The sequence below is a fragment of the Lontra canadensis genome, unplaced genomic scaffold (assembly GCF_010015895.1).
Source record: "Lontra canadensis isolate GAN:19392208 unplaced genomic scaffold, GSC_riverotter_1.0 scaffold15, whole genome shotgun sequence".
Lineage (NCBI taxonomy): Eukaryota > Metazoa > Chordata > Mammalia > Carnivora > Mustelidae > Lontra > Lontra canadensis.
Window position 1 is genome coordinate 8,954,638 of NW_022631009.1, and position 27,774 is coordinate 8,982,411.

Genomic DNA, 27,774 nt, shown 5'->3' on the forward strand with positions numbered 1-27,774 from the left:
CTGGGATCATATGACCAATTAAACCTCTCCCAAAGGAGTTATTTTCTCAGGCATAGTTTCTAGGTAACATAGTCTAAGATGTGATTTCATTTCCTCTCTTTGGCTTTTCAGTCTGTATCAGATGGTTCCAGTCAATCCTTTCCTAAACTTTGGTTTGAGGTCATAGAATTAGAAGACCCATGCTTGAGGAGTATTCAGAAATTTATATTACCAGAGAATGATCCAAAAGGAAACTCAAGGCTAACAGACACCACCGTTACATTCTTCCCTGGTTCTGTGTATGGCCATAATCCCAAAGGGAACTCAAATTATTTCCCTAACCCATATGATAGGCAATATTTGTGCTGATCTTCAGAAATGATTAAAAATCACTGATACATTTCTAGGGAGCAGACACTGAAGTCAGTTTCTTAACAATATTTAGAGTATGTTTAAGTCTGATTTGGCTTGATTTCAGTTTTATGTTCATGGTGTGTGTGTGTGTGTGTATGCAACGTTTCCCAGTTCAGTGGTTATATATGCTCACGGGGAAAAATACCAGCTGCTGAAATAATTTATTATGGCTTACTAGAAAGGTGAAAATGTCACACAGCTTTCCACCCAAGAGTGCATTATGTACACATTTTTCACTGACTAACAGGATTTCATTACCAGGTAGAACACTAAGTGTTTGAATTGATTTATGGACTAAATAAATGTGATTTTATTACCGTCTTTTTTTTGGTGATCCTCTGCATGCTGTGGGAAATTCATGACAATCTTGAGTTCTTGGATCACGTAGGCTATTTTTCTACATAAAGACTTTTACCGAACAGTTTATTAGGTAATCAACTGTTTATTCTTTGCAGGCCACATCATCTTTAAAATTTTATTTAATACACTATACACATCATAAAGATAATGTGCAGAAAATGTGGAAAGAATTAGGCATTACATATTTATAAAGCTTTAGTCTCCAAGAATCAGAGGTTTAAAGGTGTATGTAAGTATTGGTACAAATGGTGTATATATTAATAAATATTTTCATGTATTCAAACATGAAAAAATATTTGACATACTATACATGTGCATAAGTAATGATATAATAGTATTTATATTAAAATATATTCACATATGCAAATAAAGAGCTATGGTGTCTAATTGGAATTTTTCTCAGTAATATTCTAATATCTCAAAAATTAAACAAAATTGGCAAAAATGTAACAAATGTTTGTAGCATACTAGATAAAAACAGATTTTGGCATCTAACTTCTGTGAGTTCAAATAAAGTTGGGTGAGTTGTTTAAATTCTCCAATTTAAGTTATACTCTTTATAAAATTTAAATAATAACGAATATACAGAGCTTACTATATGCTGGACAGGCTTTAAGTATATCAATTCATTTGGTCCTTTTAACAAACCTATGAGATACTATAGTATCATTTCTTAATTTCAGTAAAAGGATAGAGAGATTCAGGGAGTCAGTGGAGGCAAATTGACAGTAAACAGTAGAGCCAGGATTTGAACCTATGCTGTCATCTCCACGCTCTGTGCTATAGTTCTCGAAAGTAATATGTAACTCATGGATGTTATGTTTTGTTTTGTTCTCAATGATTAAATGTTACAAAATAGGTAAAGCTCCCCATACAGTGCCTGGCGTGTAGTGAATCTTCTCTGTAAGGTTATTGTTAATTGGTGTTTGCTGTCATCAGCACCACAGATTTATACTGACATTGAAGAGTTAGCCTGTCGCCTGTCGCAGGATAGGAATTGCTGAAAAGTTAGAGTTTCTGCAACACAACGTAACAGGGGTCTATCTTGAGCTAACACCTGATACAGCCTTAAACCTTAAAAGTCTGCTTCTTTTCTTTTTGGAAGAGAGGGTGGGAAAAGAGCTTAGGAAAAAACAAACAAAGGAACAACAATGTGGTTACAGCCAGTGCTCTTGGTTACTCCCCGAATTAAGGCAAAAGACATTTTATGTCTTTTGCCTGGGCATTAAAAGGCTAAAGTTTACACATTTGCAAATGTATTGTCAAACTCAAATCTTTTTACTAAGCAATTTGGTCCCAGAGCTAAATTGCTATCATATGTATGTCAAAGATTTGTTTGCAGTTAATCCTTCTTTGTTTTGGTTGATATTTTTTCCTCATTTTTTCCAACTTTATTAAGGAATAATTGACAAACGTTAAGTATATATACTTAAAGTGCATAATGTGATGGTTTGATATGCATATACATTGTGAAATGAATGCCAAGATCAAGATAATTAACAAACCCATCATTTTGCGTAGTTAACTTGTGTGTGTGTGTGTGGTGAGAATGCTTAAGATCTACTCTTAGCAACGTTGAAGTGTACAAGACTGAATTATTTTAATGAGCCACCATACTGTACATTAGATCGTCAGAACTTATATAACTGAAAGTTTGTACTTTCAATATTCTGAATCAATATCAGAAGGAAAAAGGAAACAGAACCCAGATATTTGGAATATATGGAAGGTGCATCTTTTTTTTTTTTTTTTTTTTTTTTTTTTTTTATATAAATTTTAGGATTGGTAGGTGTTTTTTTTAAAATTGAAGTTTTGGGGGCACCTGGGTGGCTCAGTGGGTTAAGCCTCTGCCTTCAGCTTGGGTCATCGTCTCGGGAACCTAGGATTGAGCCCTGCATTGGGCTCTCTGCTCAGCAGTGAGCCTGCTTCCCCCTCTCTCTGCCTGCCTCTCTGTCAAATAAATAAATAAAATCTTTTTTAAAAAAATTGGATTTTTTAAGGGAGCCTGGGTGTCTCAGTGGGTGATGCTTCTGCCTTCAGCTCGGGTCATTGTCCTGGGGTCCTTGGGGTCTTGGGATGGAGCCCTCATCAGGCTCTCTGCTCAACAGGGAGCCTGCTTCCCCCTCTCTCTCTGCCTACTGCTCTGCCTACTTGTGATCTCTCTCTCTCTCTGCCAAATAAATAAATAAAATCTTTTAAAAAATTGGATTTTTAAAAAAATGTCTTAAGAGCACCTATTTCAATATCATAACTATTCATCTATAAATGTCCTCTCTAGCTGGGAGAATTCATCACTTTTTTTTACCAGGCCAGACATAATGTGACTCTTTCTAACTAGTGTTGAGTAGATAATGAAATCTATATTATCACTGTGCTTACAAGTAAGAAATTTGTTCCTTCATAATATGGTTACATTGAGAAGGAACATTGAGAATATCAGTACATTTCTTGACTATGATCTGTACAACTAAATAGGGATGGGGACTATGAAATCTATTGAAAAGAAAGCAACACAATTTTTAAAAATGAACAACAAAATCATTCTTGTTTTAAATTGTAGTTACGTAGCAATTTTTTATGCAGTTTTTAAGAGCTTAGAGTCTGGACTCAGGCTTTGAATCTCATACCCACAAGACAACATGAAATCAGAAGTCTTAGCAAGCAGGAAACATACATTTCAAGTCCTTGGCAACTTTGCCAGTGGCAAGACTTAGAGCCTTACCTTAAATATTTCATTATATCTCATTTTATGATTGACATTAGTCCTCAGAGTCAATGTTAAAAACAATACTAAAAATATACATATACAGCTAGTTCCAGATATATTGTACCCTAGTTTTTTTCACGAGTGTAGGCTTTTCATCATCCCCACTAGCCCTCATCCTGCTCCTTGAAGTACCACACCCCCTAGTTTGGTGTCACAATCAAGACTCCATTTTCTAGGGGTGTCATTAATTCATTAAACACTAACTGACTACATGCAGGACCAGTCAGGGACTAATTAGTAATAATATGTGATAATTGTCCTGAAGGGGCTTACAGTATACTGAGGCAAAAGAATGACAGCAGAAAAGAGTGAAATAATATTTGTAATAAATTAGCTAATAAAGATAAAATCTATGGGAACAAAGGGAAGCAGCACCCTGCTTGGAGTAGACTAGGATTGGGGTTACTGGGGAAAATGCCCCAGAATGCCCACTTAAATTCTAAAGTATTAGTGGGGATTAGATAGACGATAGATAAATGATTAGATAAATGATAGGGACTTGGAAAGAAGGGTATATAATATAGTTTCTATATTATATAGTAATATTTTTATACTTATATAGTATATGATATATAAATATTTTTATTACTTCTTGAGTGTCAAAACAGTCTATTAACCAATTTTTAATATAACTTCCCACTGAAATGAAAGCTGAAGTTTATGCCTAATTTCTATAGTATCTTTCATCAAAACTTCTTGGTACAGAATAAAGAGAAGAAAAAGTGTGAGCAAAAATCAATGATATTCGGTAGAATGAAAGATACTGCCGTATGTCAGTGACTCCCAAAGGGAGGGAGGCAATGGGCATTTGGCAATGTTTGGGCACAACTTTTGATTGTCATAACTTTGGCGGGGGGTTGCTCATGGCATTGAGTGGACAGAGACAGAGATGCTGCTAAATATTCTGCAGTGCTCAGGACAGCCCCTGACAACAAACCAAAGAATATCTAGTCCAAAGTGTCGAAAGTGCAAAGATTGCAAAGCCCCGACCTAAGCTGATAATTGGGAATTATGCATAAACACAAAATAGTGTTAATATCCAATGTGTTTAGTTTCCTAAAAGGCACACACACAAAAAACAAAAACAAAAATAAGAGGGCCACTACTTTTTATCACTCACGTAGATTGATACAAATAAACTAGTGACTGTTTTTGCAAAGCTGAGAGTGATGCTTTCACATCTTGCAACCATTGTGTATAGCTCAGAGAATAAGTTTTCTATAGTTATTTAAAAAGACCTGGTAAGGAAATCCCATGGCATCTTGAACAGTGCGTTGTACTGACTTATGGAACACTAAATCATTTTCTCATGCCCAGGTTAAACTACCCTGTAGCAATTTTGTTTATTTCTAACTATACCTTTGGAAAGGAATCTTTAAGAATTTTGGCTAGAAAGATGCTTGTACTGTGATGAGGACAGGTTCAACCAAGGGCTCCTGTGGCATGATAAGTTATTACTTATCAACCTCACTCTGTTCAAGTTCTGGCCTTGAGTTTTGCCAGCTCTGAAAATCATCCTTGTGTTTCCTCTAGGCTTGGTAATACATTGGAGTAACGACTTTTCATACGAAGCACACACACATGCGCACACACACCACACACATTTGTGAGTGATTGGTAAAATATTAATTTAAAGTGACATTAAAAGAGTAGACTAAAGAGGCATATGTGATGTGTTATCTTGGATTAGATCCTGGAATGGAAAAGAGGATGTTAGTCTAAAAACAAAATAAACCAAAGCAAATGAAAAACCTGATGAAATTCAAATAGTCTGAAGTTTAGTTAAGAGTAATGTACCAATGATACATTCTGTTTTGACAGATACACCATGGTTATGTAACATGTTTACGTTAGGGGAAACTGGTGGAGGGTACGTGGGAACTCTGCATGATCTTTATGTCTTTTCTGTGAATCTAAAATTATTCCAAAATAAAGATTTTATTTCCTTAAAAAATGAAATTGAAGATGAGAATAAAATGAATGACTGTTAAGGGTTTTTCATTTTGAAAGCAAATTAAAAAAAAAAAAACTTGTGAATTAGAAGCACTAAAATAATTTGTTGCAATTGTGTAACTGAATACAATTATGGGTAACTGTTTACAATTGTGTTTTTAAACTCTCTTGTTTCATTGAAATCCTAATCCTCTTGTTTTAATTTCACATCAAAGCAAATATGTGGACCAAACATTGCAAATCAGAGGTTTGTTGTCCAGAAATAGCTTATACTTTTTCCTATAATAAATTACTGTATCTTAAAATATTTCTAACATTTGAAATATTAAATATTTTGTGTAAACATCCAGATTCTCAGCTTTTGAAAAATTAGAACTGGAAAACTTGGCCCATATTCAGAAATATCCGAACATTTTGAGTAGAGGTTTCTTCCTTTATCCTGGGCATATGCTTGCCAGATGGCCTCATACCCCCATTTTTTTATTTCCCACTCCTAGCCTAATTACCAGGTGGGTCAACTGTGATTTTGAGCAAGTGACATCTGATTATGCAATTTATTTTCCAGTCCTCAATATTAAATAAATATGGGGCTTTCATGTCTTATTAATCTAAATTTTGAGATATTTAATTTAGCTAATTTACCTGTCACCATATCAGGATATAGAAATTGTGTTCTGGAGTTCCACTTATGAAACATTTTTAACCTGTTTATGAGACTAAAAATGTTTGTTTCACCCAGCTGTTTCCTGTGGCAGATACATGATAGATACAGTTTCCTTTTCCATCCAATGTTTAGATAATTTGGAACCACTTTTTTTTGTTCTGTTTTGCTCTGAATGATAGTTTTGTACCAAGACCTTTCTACTTCCCAAATAGTAGAACTTTTTTTTTTTTTTTCAGAACATGGTCTTAGATTTACATAATGATGCTATCCTTGAGTAGTATAAACTCAAAAGTGATCTTGGTGGTTGACAATCTTAGAACCTTATATTTTGTTCCTTGAAATCATGAATGATAATTTTAAAATATCTTTTTGTATAGAGAAATAGACTCTTTTATATCAATGTTTTTCATATCCTAGAATTCACTGACCCAGTTCTCAGAAGTGGTCTCCCAGTCTTTTTTACTTTTCTATAGTTCCCTTTGTAAAGATCTTGGATGCCACATCAGAGGCATACGCCGCTCATTGTTAGTCAGGAAAGAACTTCTAATGAAACCCCATTATTTAGAGAAATGGTTGTCTGTCATGTGGCCTTCATAACATCAAGGGCGTGTTAAGCCTGTTGGTATAAATTAAAAAAAAAAAATGGAGAGAAGATAATACATCTATCTAAAACCAAACTGTTTTTAGATACTTAAAAAATTGCTTAGCAGCAACACCATGATGTAAAATCTAATCACAATGGTTTCAAATAATTCATCCAAGCATATTTAAAGGATTCAAAGAAAAATATTAATAATTAATTTGGTTGTTGGATACACTTGAACAATATACCTTTTTTTCTTTTTTTAAAAATTCCATATAATCATTTTCTGACATGTGTTTTCCCTCTTTCCTGTACCCTAAATTATATTCTATTGATGGCCTCATCATAAAGGACTAGTGCTTTATGAGTTGACTCCTCAGATTAAAGCAAATCATACACACACACACACACACACACACACACACACACACAGAGGCATACCTTGGAGATATTATGGGTTTGGTTCCAGACCACCAAAAATAAAGCAAATATCACAATGAAGTGAGTCAAATGAATGTTTTGGTTTCTCAGTGCATATAAAAGTTATGTTTCTACTATACTGTAGTCTATTTAAGTATATGATAACATTATATATAGAAAAAAAAACAAAAAAAATTTATTGCTAAAAAAATTCTGTCCATCATGTGAGCTTTCAGGGAGTTGTAGTCATTTTGCTGGTGGAGGGTCTTGCTTTGATGTTGATGGCTGCTGGCTGATACAGGTGGTGGTTGATGAAGGTTGCAGTGGCTGTGGCAAATTCTTAAAAAAAGAAAAAAAAAAAACAACAACAACAGTGAATTTTGCCACATCAATTCACTCTTTTTTTGCTACACTTCTCTGTAACATGAAATGCTGTTTGATAGAATTTTACCCACAATAGAACTTTCTAAGTTGAAGTCAGTCCTCTCATACCCTGCCCTGTGACCAAAGAAATTTATGTAATATTCTAAATACTTTGTTGTCATTTCAACAATCTTTATAGAGTCTTCACCAGGAGTAGATTCCATCTCAAAAAACCACTTTCTTGGCTCATCTTAAACCAGCTTCTCATTCGTTAAAGTTTTATCATGAGATTGCAGCAATTCAAAAGCAATTCAAATATAATAATAATGAAACAGTTTGAAATATTATGAGAATTACCAAAATGTGGCACAGAGACATGAAATGAGCAAATGCTATTGGAAAAAATGACGCTGACAGACTTGCTAGATGCAGGGTTGCCCTGAAGCCTCATTTGTAAAAATGTAATATCTTCAAAGCACAACAAAAGGACGATGGCTGTCCTTTTAGGAATGTCTGGACTTTCCTCATAGCCTTTTTCATGATTATATAATCTTGTAATGTGCTGTTTCACGTCTGTCTTTCTCCCCAGAATGTGAGGTGTATGAAGGCAGGGCTGGTCCACAACTGTGTGTTCACTAATTCTCATATTTTTGAGTGCATCTGTTTTTTTTTTTTTTTTTAATAATTAGTGAATGACTGAGTAAATAAGTGACTAAATATGCTATGCCCTTGCATTCAAAACTAAATAGAATTATATTTAAAAAAATAAGTGTATAGGGTAAAAAAACGCCATGACTTGACTTTTTCATTCTTATCCCCAGTCCTCTAGTTTTTAGTTTTTTAAATCCATGCCTCATATGACATCTGGACTGATTAACTTAATTACAGACACAGTTAAGTCAAGTGCCCTTCAATACTCCCAAAGTATCCCCCTTAGTTTTGAAAACAACAACAACAACACCACCACCTAAAATCCAACAACTTCCTTGGCCTATTCTGTATGGCTTTCCTTGAAGAGCTGTTTATTTACCTCTCTAGTTCTACCTAAAGAATCTCCTCAGCTCCAAACAACATTAGATGTTCTGGGAATTAATTTTCTTATATACAATATGCTAGCTAGTGCATCTGCTTAGAAGCCCATCCTGGTTTCTACTCGGAGTCCATGTGTCCTAACTTTTCAACATTCAACTTTGACATCATCTCAAGGATGACTTCTCTAATTTCCTAAGCTGCAAAAATGTGCAGTTTCTGTGTTCCCATTAACACCTGCTTACCTTTACACTCATAACTCATTTTTAAAATGAACTATTTGTGTTTTTAAGACTTAAGTCTCTTAAATAAATGATCCCATCTTATTCATTTTTTGCATTGAACTTTCTAAATTAATGTTTGGTGTTGAATAAATATCTCCTTGAAAAATTACAAAAACCTATCATCATTTATCATTCGACCTTTCAACTAGGAGGAAAAATTATCTAAAATTTCAAGTGATTTCCAAATTATCCTGAGATGTTTCTTTGTGAATTACCTCTTTTTCTCACATTTTAATTAGAACATTTAAATTATAAACTTTGGTCTTTTTTATTATCTTTAGGTGTATTTCACTTTAATTTTTCTTGAATAAAAAACTTTACTGAGCATTTATTATGTTTTATACACTAAGTCAAATTTTTTTTGTCCCTAGGAGATACAAGATATAATATAAAGGAATGCACTATTTAAATAATTAAAATAGAGTAAGAATGCTCTAATACAAGTAAGGCTTTGGAAAAATGAATTTTAGCTAGCAGGTTAAGACCTAAAAAAGAATATTCCAGATGAAGGGAACCACATATGAAAAGCTATGTAAGTAGCTTAGAGCATGATGCATTTTGAAATTACAAATTGACTCCTAATGTTTCCTGCCTCGTTTAATGTACATCAGATAGTCTTATCCCTGATTTTAAATTCTGGGAAGTACAAAGCCTTCTAAAAGATGTCAGTGATTTTTTTGGGCCAGTAGGTAGAAACTTAATGTCTAATAGTTAATTCTGGCTTTAAATTTCTGCCTTCTGATTTTCTGGATTATGTCAGTTTTACATAAATTCGAGTGGACACTGACCTAGTTTCCTCTAAAGAAACAAAAAACCAGTTTTTAAATGTACAAGTGACAACCTACTCAGTGAATCTTCTAGATAATTTGGGAAAGGCTGCAGTCAGTCTATCAAAGGTAGAGCAATAGTTTGAAGCCAAATAATACATACTCTTACCTATTAAACCGTTTGTCAAAGCAGTTGCTTAAATCTCCCCCCCCATCTTCTTTACTATCTACCCTCTTTTTCTTTCTTTCTTTTCTTCATTCCACCAACTCTCCCCTCATGAATGATCTTAAAAACACCATGGTTTCTAGATATATTATGCATAATAATTAATCTCATTCTAGCCTACCGCCTAACTGATCTGTTTCTTACTGGCAACCTTAGATTAAGTTGGATTTTCTTTTATTTTTCTCAAAAAGCAAACTGAATCATAAATTCATACAGTCATTTCTATTACTGATTCAATGCCATATGTCCTCTCATCCTAATACAAATAGGGTGACTCAGTGAGACAAAGAGCAGGAAGAAGCAGGATTGTATAAAAACTTAACCTTCATGACTAGGTTAAATTATGAACAAGAACTAGAAAAAGAAAAATAAAGAATCTCCTTACTTTATTTTTGACTTGAAAAATAAGTCCATTATATTTCTCACTTTTAAAAGGAATTGCATTTGCTGGGTTTTGATCAGATTTATCTGATCCTGTACAGTCTGCCTTTTGCTGATTTTCATTCTGTCCCTTTCATGGCATCTCCTCTGTTTTCCAGTTTTCTGCTTTGGGTTCATTTCATTATTATTCCACATTTATATGCTTCCTTTCAGTGAAGACATGGATTAGACTTGCCATTCTTATGCAGATAATGCTCAGATATATTGGAAGATTAGTCCTAATTGTTACTCCACTTCTGACACTTTATCAGCTTCTCATGAAGACATAGGGACTGGGATGTCCAATGAAATATTATTAAATGGAACTACTTATTGATAGTTCCACACATGGATTTAAATAGGTTTTATCTTTCACCTTCAGATGTGGGGAGGGAGGTGGGAGGGTTAAGGGGGCAAGAGGGAGGTGTTTCATAACCAAGAGTCCACAATCTGAGAATTAAAATTGATTCAGAGAGTAGTTTCTATAGCTGTTTATCTGAAGCTTAACAATAGGTTTTTGATGTCTAGGTAAATCATCATGTTTTTCTAGGTAGATATATATGTATTAAACAAAGTAAAATTAAAAACAAAATAAATTCTGGTGTATTAAAAGGGTTGTAACCATATTTCAGGTCACTACTTAAATTCCACATGTTTATTAGATTGTTACAAATTAAACTTCCATGTAGGAATTCCCTTCATAAAAAAATCATCTCTGTACCTGATTTTCTGAACTATTAGGAGTTTCCTTCCCAGAAAGAAAGTGCAAGAGAAAGATAAAATGTAGCTGAACAGAATTCTTCAAAACATATGTCAGATATTGTGCAGAAAGACTAAAATTCTGACACTCAACCCAGAAATCTGTACTTACTTAGCGGAGTTCTATTTTCTATGTGAAAACTCCACAATTCCTACTTATGCCCATTAAGAGAACAAATGCTATTCTGGTGGTGTTCCTCTCACTTGTCTTATTTTCCTTTGTCCACCGTGATAATAGATTTCTACCATGTTTCATTCATTTTGTTACAGCAAATCTTTTATTATGTCAGTTGAAAATTAATTCCCAAGCTCATTTCATTTTCTGGGCATTTTTCCCTCCCTAGATTACGAATTCCTTCATTGAAAGTATTTTATTTTAATGTAAAAAGTATTTTTCACAACTTTGCAAGTATTTATTTGAAGTTAATATAGCTCAAACTAGAACTCCTATAACTTCTATCTTAGAAACTAATTTCCTGAGCCACTTTATTTTCTCAATTTTTCATCAGTGCATTGTTTTATATTTTACATTTGCCAGCATGAGATGATTTTTTTTCTCTCAAATGTCCCTAAAAATATTTCATTTCAACCATCTCTAATAATAGTCACATGTTAATAAAAAAAAAAAAAGATAATGTCTTATGAAGTGGTACTGGGGAAATGGGCAGCTTGTTATTTTGTAGCTTGATCTGATCAGAATGAATTTGTTCTTTATAAGGTTTCTACAAGAGCCATGGGAGAAAGTCTCCTAAATCACCAAAAGAGGAAAACAAAACTTAGAAAGAAAACAAGTATTTTTCTATGTTACTTCCTAAGAATAGCTTTTCCTGATCTGTTATCTACTTCCATAGGATTTCTTGATCTATTACCCCCATAGTATTTTATAAATCCAACTTACTTATGGGTGATTTTTACTTGTCATTTATGAGTGTTTTTTTTTAATTTTCAAAAAGACAATTTCTTAGTCTAACACACATTTACAAAGATTCTACATCACTAATTTGCTACTCCATGTAGGAGCTATGAAAAATAACTTGTGTATCTGTTCCATTAGTAAACATCCCTGCATTATGAAAGCCACTGCACCAAGAGTTAACAGAGGTGAAAAACAAGGTCTTGTCCACAGAAGATTATAAGTGTGTATACATCATGTAAAACAAAGCATGCCATAGAATTGTCAAGTAGTGTGTCACTCAAAGAAGCAGTATGTCCTATCAGGAAGCTGATTCAATTAACTTCAAAGCAATCGTTGAATTGCTGCAAATTTGTTATTGCTGTAAATTTGTTATTGCTGTAAATTTGTTATTGCTGTGAAGTTCTTAAAATGTTATAACTGTACTTTCTATCAGATCACTAGCACTTGACCACCTTTATACATCTGTTGTTCAAATAAATGTTCTGTGAAGACTACATACAATCCATTACAGAACCCTGAGTGGAGGAATTAGGAATACTTCTAACAAAAAGAAGTGACACATCAGCTTGGCTTTGTTTAAATGAATAGAATTTCTGCAGGGGGATATAAGAAGTAATAACATTTTAGACTTGGAAAACATCATAGAAATAAGTGGAAAATGATAAAGGGTGTAATACATTCAAAGAAGAACAAGAATTTTTTTTTTTTTTTCTGGCACAAGTTGAATGTCTACTGTATAAAATGTACTGGAAAAGAAATCTAGGTCCTCACAGTTTGGAATTTATTCTATAGGAAGCAGAGATCAAGTTTTTTAAATGAAGTAAAATAATCAAGTCTATCTTTTAGAAAGATAAATATAATAACACTAAGATGAATGGGACACAGAGAAAAATCAGTATAAGGAAGGAGTTAAGCAGCTATTTCTAGTTCAAGAAAAGATGGTGATGAAGTACTGGGTACTGAGAAGAGAAGAAAAGAAGGAAAATGGGATGTTTCAGATGAGAAATACACAAATCTTGAGGAGTGTTTATGTCTGTATGGGAGGGAAGTGGATGGATGAATTAAGAGAAGTTTATTTAAAAGCTCCATTAAAACATTTTATAGAATGTCTAGCAAGTAGAGAAACATTTACTCTAGAAATAGGAAATAGAAAAAATGGTAATATAAATTTGAAAGCTATCAGCACAGAAATGATTGTTGTAGTCAAAGTAGTGAATTAGATTAACTATTCAGAGAGAACACTGAACAAAGAAAAATAGTCCATGTAATCAATTTATAATTCTGCTATCTAGGGGTCAAATGCAAAGGGAAAAAAATAGAACAAGAACACAGGGTATGGAGCATAATGATTTAAAACAATTAGGTAAAAATCAAGGGAGTTCAGGACTGTGTAAGGGAAGGCAAGATAATTTCAAATAAAGCCTATCGATACTTTCCATTATTGCTAAGAGATCAAGTACGTGGAAAAAATGAAGAGATATTAGATTTAGCAATTAGGAGTTCATTTCTGGCACTGAGAAAGCAATTCAATACCCAAATGAGAGAAGTCAGCTGTAATACATTCATGCCTGGGTGGCTCAGTCATTAAGCTATCTGGCTTTGGTTCAGGTCATGATCCCAGGGTTCTGAGATTTGAGTCCCACATCAGGCTCCTTGCTCAGCAGGGAGACTGCTTCTCCCTCTGCCTGCTGCTCCCTCTGCTGTGTGTGTTCTCTCTCTCTCTCTGATAGATAGATAGATAGATAAATAAATAATTTAAAAAATAAAATACTATCTGGATTGCTTAACCCATGGCTTTGTTTCTTACTCTTTGTGGATTTTTGTTAACAGAGTATTACATAAGTAGACCTCTCTCTAATTAAGATAAGTTATAATGCCTCATACTGTTATTCATAATTAATTTTCAATTAATGTTGAAAATATTGAGTTTGTGAACTTTAGGATATAAAAAATACTCTTATTTTGATAGGTGCATAATGCCCTAATATACATTTCACTGTGGTTATAATTGTACAATTTTTAATTTAAAGTCTGCTTGCAAAATACTTTATTGCTAAAATTTTGCATGCAGTATAGACTCACTTTTAAAATGCAATTTCTCTTTTAGTGAAGACGTGTGGCTCTAATCTTCAAGGACCAAGTGGCACCTTTACGTCTCCCAACTTCCCATTCCAGTATGACAGTAATGCACAATGCGTCTGGGTCATCACAGCAGTGAATACAAATAAGGTAAGGGAAAACCAGCTGTGGTAGAAAAGCATAATCATAAAGACAAAGGCAAAGAGATCATGAGGAAAATGCAGTAAAGATGGTTCACAACTGAAGTTTGATTTCTGTAGTATTTTCTACTTATTCTCTAAACATAAACCTATATGAGAATTTTGGAAAAAATAAATTTTAAACAGTACAGTTCTACTCCCAGTTACTAACATAAATAACAACACATTCAAATCATAAATTAATGTTTTCTGAGATATAATTTTGAAGGTCGTAAGTACATATTTCTTTTTCTGGTTTTTATTTTTTTTAAAGAAGCCATGAAGCATGCCTTTTCACTTCATATTTTTTCTTCTCGACCTATCATTCAGATGCATCATGTTTTGGTATATAGCTTAACTTTTGTTTCACTGTTTCTCTATTACCATAGGTCATACAGCTATTCCTTATTATAAGAAGTTGGTTTTAATGTGGTCTGTAGTAATGGAGGATCCACATTGTGGATATTTTAAAAGGTTAGATTGTCTTTCTGTTTCACTAGAAATGAGAAATACATCTAAACATGCATATCCCACAATACTTTGAATAAAATTATTATGCCAAACGAGTGTAGGAACAGCTAAAAACTTAGCAAGTTTTCTTGGCTTCTCTCTCTCCTTCTTCTCCTTATAAGAAGGACCTAACCAGGAAGAATCAAAATTCCTCTCAGATTGTATGATATATTTCCTAGGTTAAATTAAGGGAAGTTTCATAGTAGAGCACATAAAACTGGTTTAGATTGTAGTTCAAATACTGATTTAGAATTTACTGTCACCTTTGATCAAGTTATTTAACCTTCCTGTAATTCTGTTTCTCTATCTATAAAAATGTGGATACTAAGAATATGCATTTCATAGTGAGCTGTGAGAAATAAATGAAGTAATAAGTACAGAGGGCTTAATATAGTAAGGACTTAAAACACATTAACTCATTGTTATTAGATAAAATATGTTCTACCTGCCAGAATGTTTTAGGTTTTATGAACATGATAGCAATATGGTTTTAAAAATCAATTCAGGGGTCAGTGACACTTACCTCATAGAAAAGTCCTGATTTATGAGTCAGAAGAATTAGGTCAGAAGCTTATGCTGTCCCAAACCATCTGAGTAAACTTGGGAAAAATCACTGTATCTAAACTTTCAACTACATAAAGGAAATAATTTTACTCACCCAACTTGTGTCATTAGTTCAATTCACCAAACATTTTTTTGTCATGTATCCTCTCTGTGCAAATCATGGGTTGTTGAGAAAATTTTTTAAAAAATCATGAAGTACTTGAAAAACCAAGTTACATTTATTGCACACTTAGCAATATGCCAGATACTATTGATAGCACTTTTTATTAATTATTTAATCCTCATAAGACTCCTGCTGTGAAATAGGTACTTTTACTGTCTACACTTAACACAGAGGCTGAATAAATTGTTTAAGACCACATAGCCAGCAAAGGTCAGAGCTGTGTTATTCACAATGATACATCTCACAGGAAGGTATAAGTATCTTATACCAAGATAAACAGGAAGCAAATTCATTATAGTATGGAACAAATACATTGTATCAGTCTTACATTGAGACAGAAATCTTTTTGTGTCATGATAATTACCTATAATTGTCATCAAAGTGTGGTAATTATCTTCTGTTCTATAAGATGTCGGCTTTGCTAAGTTTAATTCATTCTCACTTACTGAGACACCTGAAGTTTCACAGAGGTCGTCACATTTCTCCTTGTTTATCTTACCCAATCTGCCAAACTTTTATCTCTTCTTTTTCTCCTAAAAAAAATCCAATTTTCTAAGGGAGACATAATTACTTTCACTTCTTTGCTATTTTTATCAAGTAGCTGACTGAGGACATTAATTTTTGATCTGTTGGTTTACCTCTATTTTAAGATATCCTTATAGAAATTGGCTTTCAAGCATTTTTACCTGTGACCCATTGTTAGAATTATACTTTTACACTGTGGTCCAATTGACTCACATACACACACACAGTGCAACAAAATAACATTTTCCCTTAATATGTGAATACACTTCTCTGTTTTTTATTCTAATCTATTGTGATCTATTTCTTTTTAAAATCTTGGTCATGCCTTCAATAAATGGATTTCATGATGCATGTTATAATGGGTTTTAACATAGTTTGAAAAATTGTGTTTTGCTTCTACAGATTCCTAGATCAGAACTCTTTTGAGGGGGCACCTGGGTGGCTCAGTTGGTTGTATCTGTCTTCTCAGGTCATGATCTTGGGGTTCTGGGATCAGCCCTGCGTAGGGCTCCCTGCTCAATGGGGCGCCTGCTTCTCCCTCTCCCCTGCCACTCCCCCTGTTTGGGATCCCCTTCTCCCTCTCAAGTAAATAAATAAAATCTTAAAAAAAAACACCTCATTTTGGAAGTCAGTTTCTGGCATGAACCATTGGCACACAGCTTTCCTAGTTGGTGTAAACTTCAATGAACCAAGATGCTTAACTTCAATATCTATAAGTTTCTTCATATACCATTGTTCAAGGTTTTCTTTATGTTTGATGATTTTTTAAAGATTTTATTTATTTATTTAACAGACAGAGATCACAAGTAGGCAGAGAGGCAGGCAGAGAGAGAAAGAGAAGCAGGCTTCCCGCTGAGCAGAAAGCCTGACGTAGGGCTTGATCCCAGGACCCTGGGATGATGACCTGAGCCGAAGGCAGAGGCTTTAACCCACTGAGCCACCCAGGTGCCCCTGTTTGATGATTTGTATTTTTAAAAGATTTTATTTATTTATTTTTGAGAGTGAGCAAGAGAGAGAGGGAGAGAGAATGAGCACAAGTGGCAGAGGGAGAGGGTAGAGGCAAGCTTTTTGCTCAGCAGGGAGCCTGATATGGTACTCCATCCCAGGACCCTAGGATCATGACCAGAGCCAAAGGCAGACACTTAACTGACTGAACCACTTAGGTGCCCTGTGTTTGATAATTTTAAAAGCAATCATGGTGTTCTAAATGTCCAAAACACGTATATGACTCATGGCAAAAAATTTGAGATTTGAAGCTGGATGAAACTGAATGGAACTGTTTTCAAATCTGGTTTATCCCTTTCACTAGTAATACAGCTGTAGACAGTCAGGGTTTTTGAATCCTCTGAAATAGTTTTTCTTTTTCATCTATTAGAGGTAATTATATCATACCATAAAGTTGTTTTACTGACTAGATAAGAAAATATGGATTATCTCAAAGTAGAATAATTTTAAAAGACATCTATCATTGGCAAATAATTCCATCTCATTAAGAAAGACTGATGATTCACAGACTTGTGCCCCTGAAGAAAATAATACACTGTATGTTAAAAAAAAAAGAAATATGCTTGTCTTTAGTTATTTGTTAGATTTAAGTTATGTATTGATGCAGAATAAAATGTCCCTCTGTACTATTGTCTTCCATCTTTGATTATTCAATTAATTAATTTATAGGTGACATAACATTAAATTAGTCATTTTTACTGCTCAGTTTATACATATAGCCATTAAGCTTAATAGAAATAAAGTATAATGACTGAGCATTACAGTCTTAAAGTAATATATGTTTTCAGGGTCACTTCATACTCCTTCCCCAAGCTTCTATAAGGGAATTTTTCCTTTAATTTTAGAATTTCAATGATGAACATAATTGAGGACTTGCTCAGAACAGTAAGTTAAAATATTAGAACAAACACTTTAAACTAGCCTGGTCATTGAATTAATTGTTCTTCTTGCATTACGATATGCATTTGACATTAGTTCCATATGTGAAGTAAATACTTTTCTGCCTTGAATTTTTCCTTAATTTTTATAAGGATGATCTCCCTTGATTTAATTGGTCTAGTGCATTTGTCTTCAATCTGATGTATGTGTGTTCTGGGGTAGACAAACGATTCCCAGGGTGTACTTGGGGGAAGAGGTGGGGACAGAACACCATTTTCATGTATTCTGCTTTCTAATACTGTCCTGCTTGAAGAACCTCTTCTATCTGTTTGTTCTCTTTTATCACTTTCCTTTTCATGATTGTCTTTCATAGTTTCAAAAGAGTGTTATGTATTATCTTCCCAGCTGAAAGTTTTACATTGCAAGCTGACGTTTTACATTATTTGAGTGTAAATAAAATTCCAGAGATCCAGACTAGAAAATTCTACATGCACACAGTTCCTGAGGGGAGAGTCTTTAAAGGAACAAAACAAAAAATATATTCACTAGGAAATATTTGAAGGAACTACTACCTTATTTCTTCTAAACATCAAACTTAAAGAAAGTCCCACCTCTTTATCTCTTTATGTATGTGTGTATTTATTATGTATCTGTCATCTGTCTACCCACTTATCTTTGAATTTTTCTGTATTTCTGTCTATCCTAGAACTAGAATTTACAGTACATAGAATTATAGAGTAGTCTGACTTTTTGAACACATAGAATTTCCAATTTGTCTGATTGATTTTACAGTATCTGCACTTAAAATTATGCAATAGATGTTTTCTAAAAACAAAATGGACTAATGTAAGATTTTAAGGAAACTAGAGTATTTATAAAATTACAATATAGAACTTGCATCCTTTGAAGCCACTCACACTTAGGAAAAAAAATGTCTATTTAAAACTGTAGGAGAAAGTAGTTATCAAAATGCTTTGACCTATGTCTGCAAAATTGTTTCATGGCTGTCTAGACCAGTATTGTCCACTAAAAATATGTGAGTCATATATAGAATTTTAAATTTTCTAATAGCTACATTTTTTAAAGATGAAATTAATTTTAATGCTGTATCTTATTTAACCACAATGTTAGAATTTCATGTAATCAGAATAAAATCATTAATGAAATAACTTACTATATATATTTTTTTCATTTTAAATCTTTGAAATCCAAAATGTATTTAATACTTAAGGGACTTCTCAGTTGAGATGAGCCATATTTCTAGTTCTTGATAGCCACACATTGCTGGTGGCTAACATCATATAGGGAAAATATCGAACATCACCACAGAGAATTTGACCCTCTGTTTTAGGGAGTATGAGTGGTGATGATGGTTAGTGGTTGGTCTTAAGGAGAATAAATATCCCATTGCAAGGAAATTGCCTCAAGTGAAGTTTTGGTAGGGGCTTCAAGGGAAAAAAAGAAGGGATCCTTCCACTGGCAACCTGGGATTTTAGCTTTTCCTTACTTCCATAACTACCTCATATCTTTATTTAGTAATTTTTTTTCATTTTTACTTAAGTCAGCCAGAATAGTTTTCTGTCACTTGTCACTAAGGAACCTTGAGGCAGGTGGTTAATGATATAGTCATAATTTTTATTGTCTCTTGACGTAGCATAAAGAATTTATTGAAATATTTAGCTTTGCTCTTTGCTCTCTAACATATTTTACCATATACTGCAAATTAATTATATGCTTATTTCCTCTATCTCCATCAATATTGGGATAAGAGGGATCTAGCTCTTGAAAACATATGGTGATTTTGGATTTCTTTACTCTTATTTTCTTGGATTTCTAATAGCTTTTTGAGAAGTGGATCTTCTAATGTAAACATAAATTAATAGTAATGTCAAAGTAGTTTTTTTTTTTAATTGAGTAGTTCTTCAGTATAATGTGCAGAACTGAGATAAAAATGTTGTAGAATAGAATTCTTTCTGGCTTTTTGACCAGTTCTTGTTCTAATTTTAAAGGGTTGCACTTTTATCCACATAGGATGACTATTTGTAAGAATAATACTGATGTTTCCAGGATGTCAGAAAACCTCACAACTAAGAAAATAAAATCCATGGGGAGATCAGTAATAAAAGATTAAATTAACCAAGCATAGAAGAATACAGTTCAGAGAGAATGAAGACAGGCACAGGAGGTTGACTTCACTTTGGATTACAGCTCTCTCTAGTTTAGCAGAAGTCTAAAATGTAAGAAGAAGTAAAATTGGTCACCAGAAGAATGTGAATTGACTATGGTTTAAAAAATGTTAGGCAACACTAGCCAAAAGCACATTATTTTTATTCTAGGACTATGAATTTTTTTAAAATATTTTATTTATTTATTTGACACAGAGAGAGAGAGAGAATCTGAAGCTGGGTCCACATTGAGCTCAGAGCCAGACTCGAGGTTCTATCCGACCACCCTGAGATCATGACCTGACCCAAAACCGAGAGTCAAATGTTTAACTGACTAAGCTACCGAGGCACCCCCAGGACTATGACTATTTAACTTGTTTCTAAATTTGGCTCACATTTGTACCTAATGATTCAAAGAATACTGTTTACTATAACCTCGGTATAACAACAGTGAAGTTTCAGGGACTGGCGTGATTTTATTTTATTTATTTATTTATTTATTTATTTATTTATTTATTTTTAAGATTTTATTTGACAGAGAGAGAGAGACAGCAAGAGGAGAATACAAGCAGGGGGAGAAGGAGAAGGAGAAGCAGGGTTCCCGCTGAGCAGGGAGCCTAATGCAGAAGCTCAATCAATGCCTGTGATCCATCCCAGGACCCTGGGATCATGACCTGAGCTGAAGGCAGATGTTGAACAACTGAGCCACCCAGACACCCCAACTAGCATGATTTTAAGTGAATATATTTAAGAACACATTCGAAATGTTCTTGACCTCTTTATAAGTAACTTTCTCCTTTTTCTTTTTGTTTTAATTTTATTTTTTCAGTGTTCCAAGATTCATAGTTTATGTACCACACCCAGTCACCCAGTGCCCCATGCCCTCCTTAACACCCATCACCAGGCTCACCCATCCTCCACTCCCTTCCCCTCTAAAACCCTCAGTTTGTTTCTCAAAGTCCACAGTCTCTCAAGGTATGTCTCCCCCTCCAATTTCCCCCAGTTCACTTTTCCTTTCCTTCTCCAAATGTGCTCTATGTTATTCCTTATATGCCACGAGTAAGTGAAACCACATGATAACTGATTTTCTCTGCTTGACTTATTTTACTCAGCGTGATCTCCTCCAGTCCCATCCATGTTGATAAAAAAGTTGAGTATGCATCCTTTCTGATGTCTGAGTAATATCCCATTGTATATATGGACCACATCTTCTTTATCCTTTCATCTGTTGAAGGGTATCTTGGCTCTTTCCACAGTTTGGTGATTGTGGACATTGCTGCTATGAACATTGGGGTACAGATGACCCTTCTTTTCTCTACATCTGTATCTTTGGGGTAAATACAGGGTAGTGCAATTTCAGGGTCATAGGGTAGTTACATTTTTAATTTTTTGAGGAATATCCACACTGTTTCCCAAAGTGGCTGTGCCAGTTGCATTCCCACCAACAGTGTAGGAGGGTTCCCCTTTCTCCACATCCTCTCCAACATTTGTTTTTCCATATCTTGTTAATCTTTGCCATTCTAACTGGTATAAGGTGGTATCTCAATGTGGTTTTGATTTGAATTTCCCTGATGGTTAATAATGATGAATATTTTTTCATGTGTCTGTTAGCCATTTGTGTATCTTCATTGTAGAAGTGTCTGTTCATGTCTTCTGCCTATTTTTTCACACGATTATCTGTTTTTTGGGTGTTGAGTTTGGGTGTTGAGTTTTGGGTGTTGGGAGTTCTTTATAGACCGTGGATATCAGCTCTTTGTTTGTAGTGTCATTTGTGAATATCTTCTCCCATTCTGTTGGTTGCCTTTTTGTTTTGTTAACTGTTTGCTTTGCTGTGCAGAAGCTTTTTATCTTGATGAAGTTCCAAAAGTTCATTTTCGCTTTTGTTTCCTTTGCCTTTGGAGATGTGTCTTGAAAGAAGTTGCTGTGGCTGATGTCAGAGAGGTTACTGCTTACGTTCTTCTCTAGGATTTTGATGGATTCCTATGTCATGTAGAGGTCTTTCATACATTTTGAGTTTATCTTTGCATATGGTGTAAGAGAATGGTCGAGTTTCATTCTTCTATGCATAGCTGTACAATTTCTCCAGCACCATTTATTGAAGAGACTGTGTTTGTTCCACTGGATTTTTTTCCTGCTTTGTTGAAGATTATTTGACTATAGAGTTGAGGGTCCATATTTGGGCTCTCGACTCTGTTCCACTGGTCTATGAGTCTGTTTTTATGCCAATATCATGTTGTCTTGGTGATCACAGCTTTGTAATAAAGCTTGAAATCAGGCAATGTGATACCCTCAGCTTTGTTTTTCTTTTCAGTATTTCCTTAGTGATTCAGGGCCTTTTCTGGTTTTATACACATTTTAGGATTATTTGTTCCAGCACTTGGAACAATGCTGGTGGTATTTTGATCAGGATGGCATTGAAAGTTTAGCTTGCCCTGCAAAGTATAGACATTTTAACAATGTTTATTCTTCCGGTCTGTGAGCATGGAATGTTTTCCCATCTTTTTGTGTCTTCTTTAATTTATTTCATGAGTGTTCTGTAGTTTCTTGAGTATAGATCCTTTACCTTTTGGTTAGGTTTATTCCAAGGTATCTTATGGTTTTTGGTGCTATTGTAAATGGAATCAATTCTCTAATATCCCTTTCTATAGTTTCATTGTTAGTGTATAAGAAAGCAATTGATTTCTGTGCATTGATTTTGTATCCTGCCACATTACTGAATTGCTGTATGAGTTCTAGTAACTTGGGGGTGGAGTCTTTTGGGTTTTCCACATAAAGTATCATGTCATCTGTAAAGAGAGAGAGTTTGACTTCTTCTTTGCCAATGTGAATACCTTTTATTTCTATTTGTTTTCTGATTGCTGTTGCAGGGACTTCTAGTACTATGTTGAACAACATTGGTGAAAGTGGGCATCCTTGTCATGTTTCTGATCTCAGTGAGAAGGCTTTCAGCTTTTCCCCATTGGGAATGATATTCATTGTGGGTTTTTCACAGATGGATTTTATGAAGTTGAGGAATGTTCCCTCTATCCCTATACTTTGAAGAGTTTTAATAAGGAAAGGATGCTGTATTTTGCCAAATGCTTTTTCTGCATCAGTTGAGAGGACGATGTGGTTATTCTCTCTTCTCTTACTGATTTCTGTCACATTAATTGAATTGCGAATGTTGAACCACCCTTGCATCCCAGGGATAAATCCCACCTGGTCATGGATAATCTTTTTAATGTACTGTTGTATCCTATTAGCCAGGATTGTGTTGAGAATTTTGGCATCCATATTAATGAGGGATATTGGCCTGAAATTCTCCTTTTTATGGAGTCTTTGCCTAGTTTGGGGATCAGGGTAATGCTGGCTTCATAGAAAGAGTCTGGAAGTTTTCCTTCTGTTTCTATTTTTTGAAACAGCTTTAGGAGAATAGCTATTATTTCTTCTTTGAATGTTTGATAGAATTCCCCAGGGAATCTGTCAGGTCCTGGACTCATTTTTGGGGAGGTTTTTGATCACTGCTTCAATCTTGTTACTAGATATTTGTCTATTCAGGCTGTCAGTTTCTTCCTGTTTCAGTCTTAAAAGTTTATAGGTTTCCAGGAATGCATCCATTTCTTCTAGGTTGCTGACTTATTGGCATATAACTGTTGATAATAATTTCTGATGATTGTGGCTATTTCCTTGGTGTTAGTTGTGATCTCTCCCCTTTCATTCATAATTTTATTAATTTGGGTCCTCTCTTTTCTTTTGGATTAGTTTGGCCAGTGGTTTATCAATCTTATGGATTCTTTCAAAAATCCAGCTTCTAGTTTCGTTGATGTGTTCTACTGTATCTCTAGTTTCTACCTTGTTGATCTCTGCTCTAATCTTAATAATTTCCCTTCTTGTGCATGGGGTTGGCTTAATTTATTGTTGATTCTCCAGTTCTTTAAGGTGTAAAGAGATTTGGTGTATTTGGGATTTTTCAGGTTTTTTGAGTGAGGTTTGGATGGCTAGGTATTTCCTCCTTAGGACCGCTTTTGCCATATCCTGTAGGTTTTGGACTGATGTGTCTTCCTTCTCATTGGTTTCCATGAATTTTTTAAGTTCTTCTTTGATTTCCTGGTTGATCCAAACATTCTTGAGCAGGATGGTCTTTAGCTTCCAAGTGTTTGAATTCTTCCAAAATTTTTCTTGTGATTGAGTTCTAGTTTCAAAGCATTATGTTCTGAGAATATGCAGGGAATAACCTCAGTCTTTTGGTATCAGTTGTTATCTGAGTTGTGACCCTGTATATGGTCTATTCTGGAGAAAGTTCCATGTGTGCTCGAGAAGAATGAGTATTCTGTTGTTTTAGGGTGGAATGTTCTGTATAGATCTCTGAGGTCTATCTGGTTCAATGTGTCATTTAAACCTCTTGTTTCTTTGTTGATTTTCTGCTTAGATAATCTGTCTATTGCTGAGAGTGGTGTGTGAAGATCCCTTACAATTAATGTGTTCTTATCAATATGACTCTTTATTTTGATTAACAGTTAGCTTGTGGAGTTGACTGTTCCCATGTTGGGAGCATAAATATTTACAATTGTTAGATCTTCTTGGTGGATAGACCCTTTAAGAATTATGTAGTGTCCTTCTGTATCTCTGGCTACAGTCTTTAGCTTAAAATCTAATTTATCTGTTATGAGAATTGCTACCCCAGCTTTCTTTTGAGGTCCGTTGGCATGAGAGATGGTTCTCATCCCTTCACTTTCAGTATGGATTTATCTTTAGGTTCAAAATGCATCTCTTGTAGACAGCATGTGAATGGGTCCTGTCATTTTATCCAGTCTGTCTTATTTCTTTATATAAAAATATATTCTTTATATAAAGTGATACATGGACAGAGTTTTGATCTAAGAGTCAGAAGCCCTGAATTCTGGAGCAAGTCATTTTGCATCCCTGAATCTCAGTCTCCTCTTCTTCAAAGCAGGGATAATTATCCTTGCCTTGCTGTATCATAGGAATGTTGGAGGATCACATAAGTCAATAAACAATAGTACTCTCTACACTGAACATTATCTTATAAATTTAACATATCATATATGTATATTATTTGTGCTATCTCTTACTCCAAAGAAAATTTTAAGTGGATGACATCATCAAGTAGACCATAATACATATGTTGAGCTATATGGAGTAATTAAGGGTGTTTAAGCATAAGTAGTATCTAGCTCATAGTGGATACCCAGTTAAACTTCTTTTTTTTAAAGATTTTATTTATTTATTTGACAGACAGAGATCACAAGTAGGCAGAGAGGCCGGCAGAGAGAGAGGGGGAAGCAGGCTCCCCACCTAGCAGAGAGCCTGACGCAGGGCTCGATCCCAGAACCCTGGGATCATGACCCGAGCGGAAGGCAGAGGCTTTAACCCACTGAGCCAGCAGGTTCCCCAATACCCAGTTAACATTTGTTGTATAAATGAAAGAACAAAAAGATAAGAAAAGGTAGTGCATATGGAGTATGTGAGAAATTACTAGGGATTTTGATCGAATATAGTCTAAAATTATTTTGCAACAAGTAGCAAATATTTTGGTGGCAATTATACTGCTTTATAAATAAATGTTAACTCTATTTATGACATATTAAGTAGTATTATACCTGTATATTATTTTCTCAAGCACTGTCATAAAGCATTCTTACTAGGATTTTCATATAGTTCTGATAAAATTTCACTATAACACATTATATGATTACGTATGTCGTGCATTTGGTTTCTGTTGAAGAGACATGATAGATGGGAATTTTCCCTTTACCTTTCATAGACACTTGCCCCGGAATTAAAGCAGGTCAAGAAGGACAACCTAGGGCACCTGAGTGGCTCAGTGGGTTAAGCCTCTGCCTTCAGCTCAGGTCATGATCTCAGGGTCCTGGGATAGAGCCCTGCATTGGGCTCTCTGCTCAGCCGGGAGCCTGGTTCCCTGCTCTCTCTCTCTGCCTGCCTCTCTGCCTACTCGTGATCTCTGTCTGTCAAATAAATAAAATCTTAAAAAAAAAAAACAAAAAAAAAAGAAGGACAACCTTTTCTAATAGGGAATATTATCCCTTTCCAGGCAGGTCATTCTCTTATACTGTTTATTTAGAAATGATAAGTAGTAAGGGTCTATTTAATAATGCAGTAAAATAACTAAATTATGAAATATTTTATTCATATATTCACTACAACCATTCATGGTTTTTGTTTAGAACCATAAAAAAAAAAATTCAAGCCTCCTCCTCATAAACTCTTCAGGCATCAGAATATACCCTTGACTGCCACCCGTAACACTGTCATCAGAAGCCTTTCCATATTGTCACTGTTCCATCATTGCAGCTAGCCTTTTGCCACTTCATTTAGCCTGCTCACTTACAAGCACTGGTTCTTTGTGCCAAATAGTCAGAGTTTTGGGACCCATGCCAAGCTTTGGTGCCAGGTCTGAGACCTCAGCCAGACATGGGAAGTGTCACTTTTCTGCAGACTCCAGCTATCTTTTCTGCAAAAAAGCAGCCTGAAGACAAGAATTTATATACAAGTGATGTATTAAAAAAGTATACTCAGGAAACTATTAGAGAAGTGGGGGAAGCAGGATAGGAAAGAAGTTAAACGAGGGTAAAATTTCAGGCAAAATTCAAGCTGCAGCCTGATCCCATGCCTGTGTAAATTACACCTTAGAGTTTGTTCCAACTAGGTACAAAGGAGCTGGTCTGTCTTTCTTCTACATCCCATAATCATGGGCTAAGGATTAGCCAGGTCCTTCAGGGCTCATGTGTGGGCATAACAGCTCCCATAGACTGAAGAAAGCCTCCTGAAGACTTGTATCTCTAGGCATTTAGAGGTAAGTGAATACGGAATATAGCAAACAGATGACAGAAAGGACAAGAAACATTTATAGGAATCTGGATGGAGCACTGACAGTATGTGCTACTATTGAGTAGGAGCCAGTGAGAGCCACCCTGAGGCAGCAGTTCAGGACAAATCAAAGCCAGGTTGGTAGCCCTATCAAGTCACAATTCAGAAAAAGCCTGAGAGTAAAGTGCAGATCTTGGTATACAATAATAGGCTGGAAACCAGGGAAAACCAACTATAAGATTCCTCAAGCCAGGGAAAGTGGCTGTGTTTACCCATTTGTAGAGTATCCTAGCGTTAGAAGTAGGGGAGCTATCAAAGGCGATGTCCTCACCAATGAAATGTATCCTCTTGTCAAATGGTTTACTTAGTTGAAATATTTTATTTAAAATGAATTACTCAGTACAGGCATAATGAATAAGCATCTACAAATAAGTATCAATAAATAAAAAATAAAAAAGATATATTCCACAATGTTAAGAGGATTATCACTGGATAGAGGACCACAGTTATCCCCCCCCCTTCTACTAAAGAAAAAATTCTATTTCAATAATATATTATATTTTATATAAAGACTTGGTTTAAACAATAACAAATTAGTAAAGTGAAAAAGAAAAATATAGCCATAGAACAATTGACAGTATTGATTACTTCCTGCTTTTGAAACTTTCTCCTCTCCTGGCTTCTTTATTCTGTCATATACTGAATTTTCGCTTTCTCAGTCTTTTCCCAGTACTCATCTTTTCTGCCATCTCCTTTAAATTCAATTTCCTCCATGTTCTGAATTTAACTATATTTTTTGTATTCTGTATTCTTCTTCTCTTCCTGCACACATCTAAATACAATGTCCAACTCACTAATATGTCTCAAAGTCGCTTAACTTTCACTCAAGTTGTTATTTTTTCTTCTATGGATTATCAGTCACTTCCCAAATAGTGAATTTTTGTCTCATTTTCTTACCATTCTAAGTCTATCA

General features: G+C 34.6%; 1 protein-coding gene across 2 annotated transcripts in view; it reads left to right on the top strand.

Moving 5' to 3' along the window:
* Nucleotides 1–27,774, top strand: part of CSMD3 (CUB and Sushi multiple domains 3) — a 1,221,727-nt gene that overhangs the window by 591,931 nt on the left and 602,022 nt on the right. For both annotated transcript variants that reach the window (XM_032858445.1, XM_032858446.1), the window contains one exon: nt 14,012–14,133. In XM_032858445.1, coding sequence (XP_032714336.1) covers nt 14,012–14,133 — 122 coding nt within the window. The remainder of the gene's footprint in view (nt 1–14,011; nt 14,134–27,774) is intronic.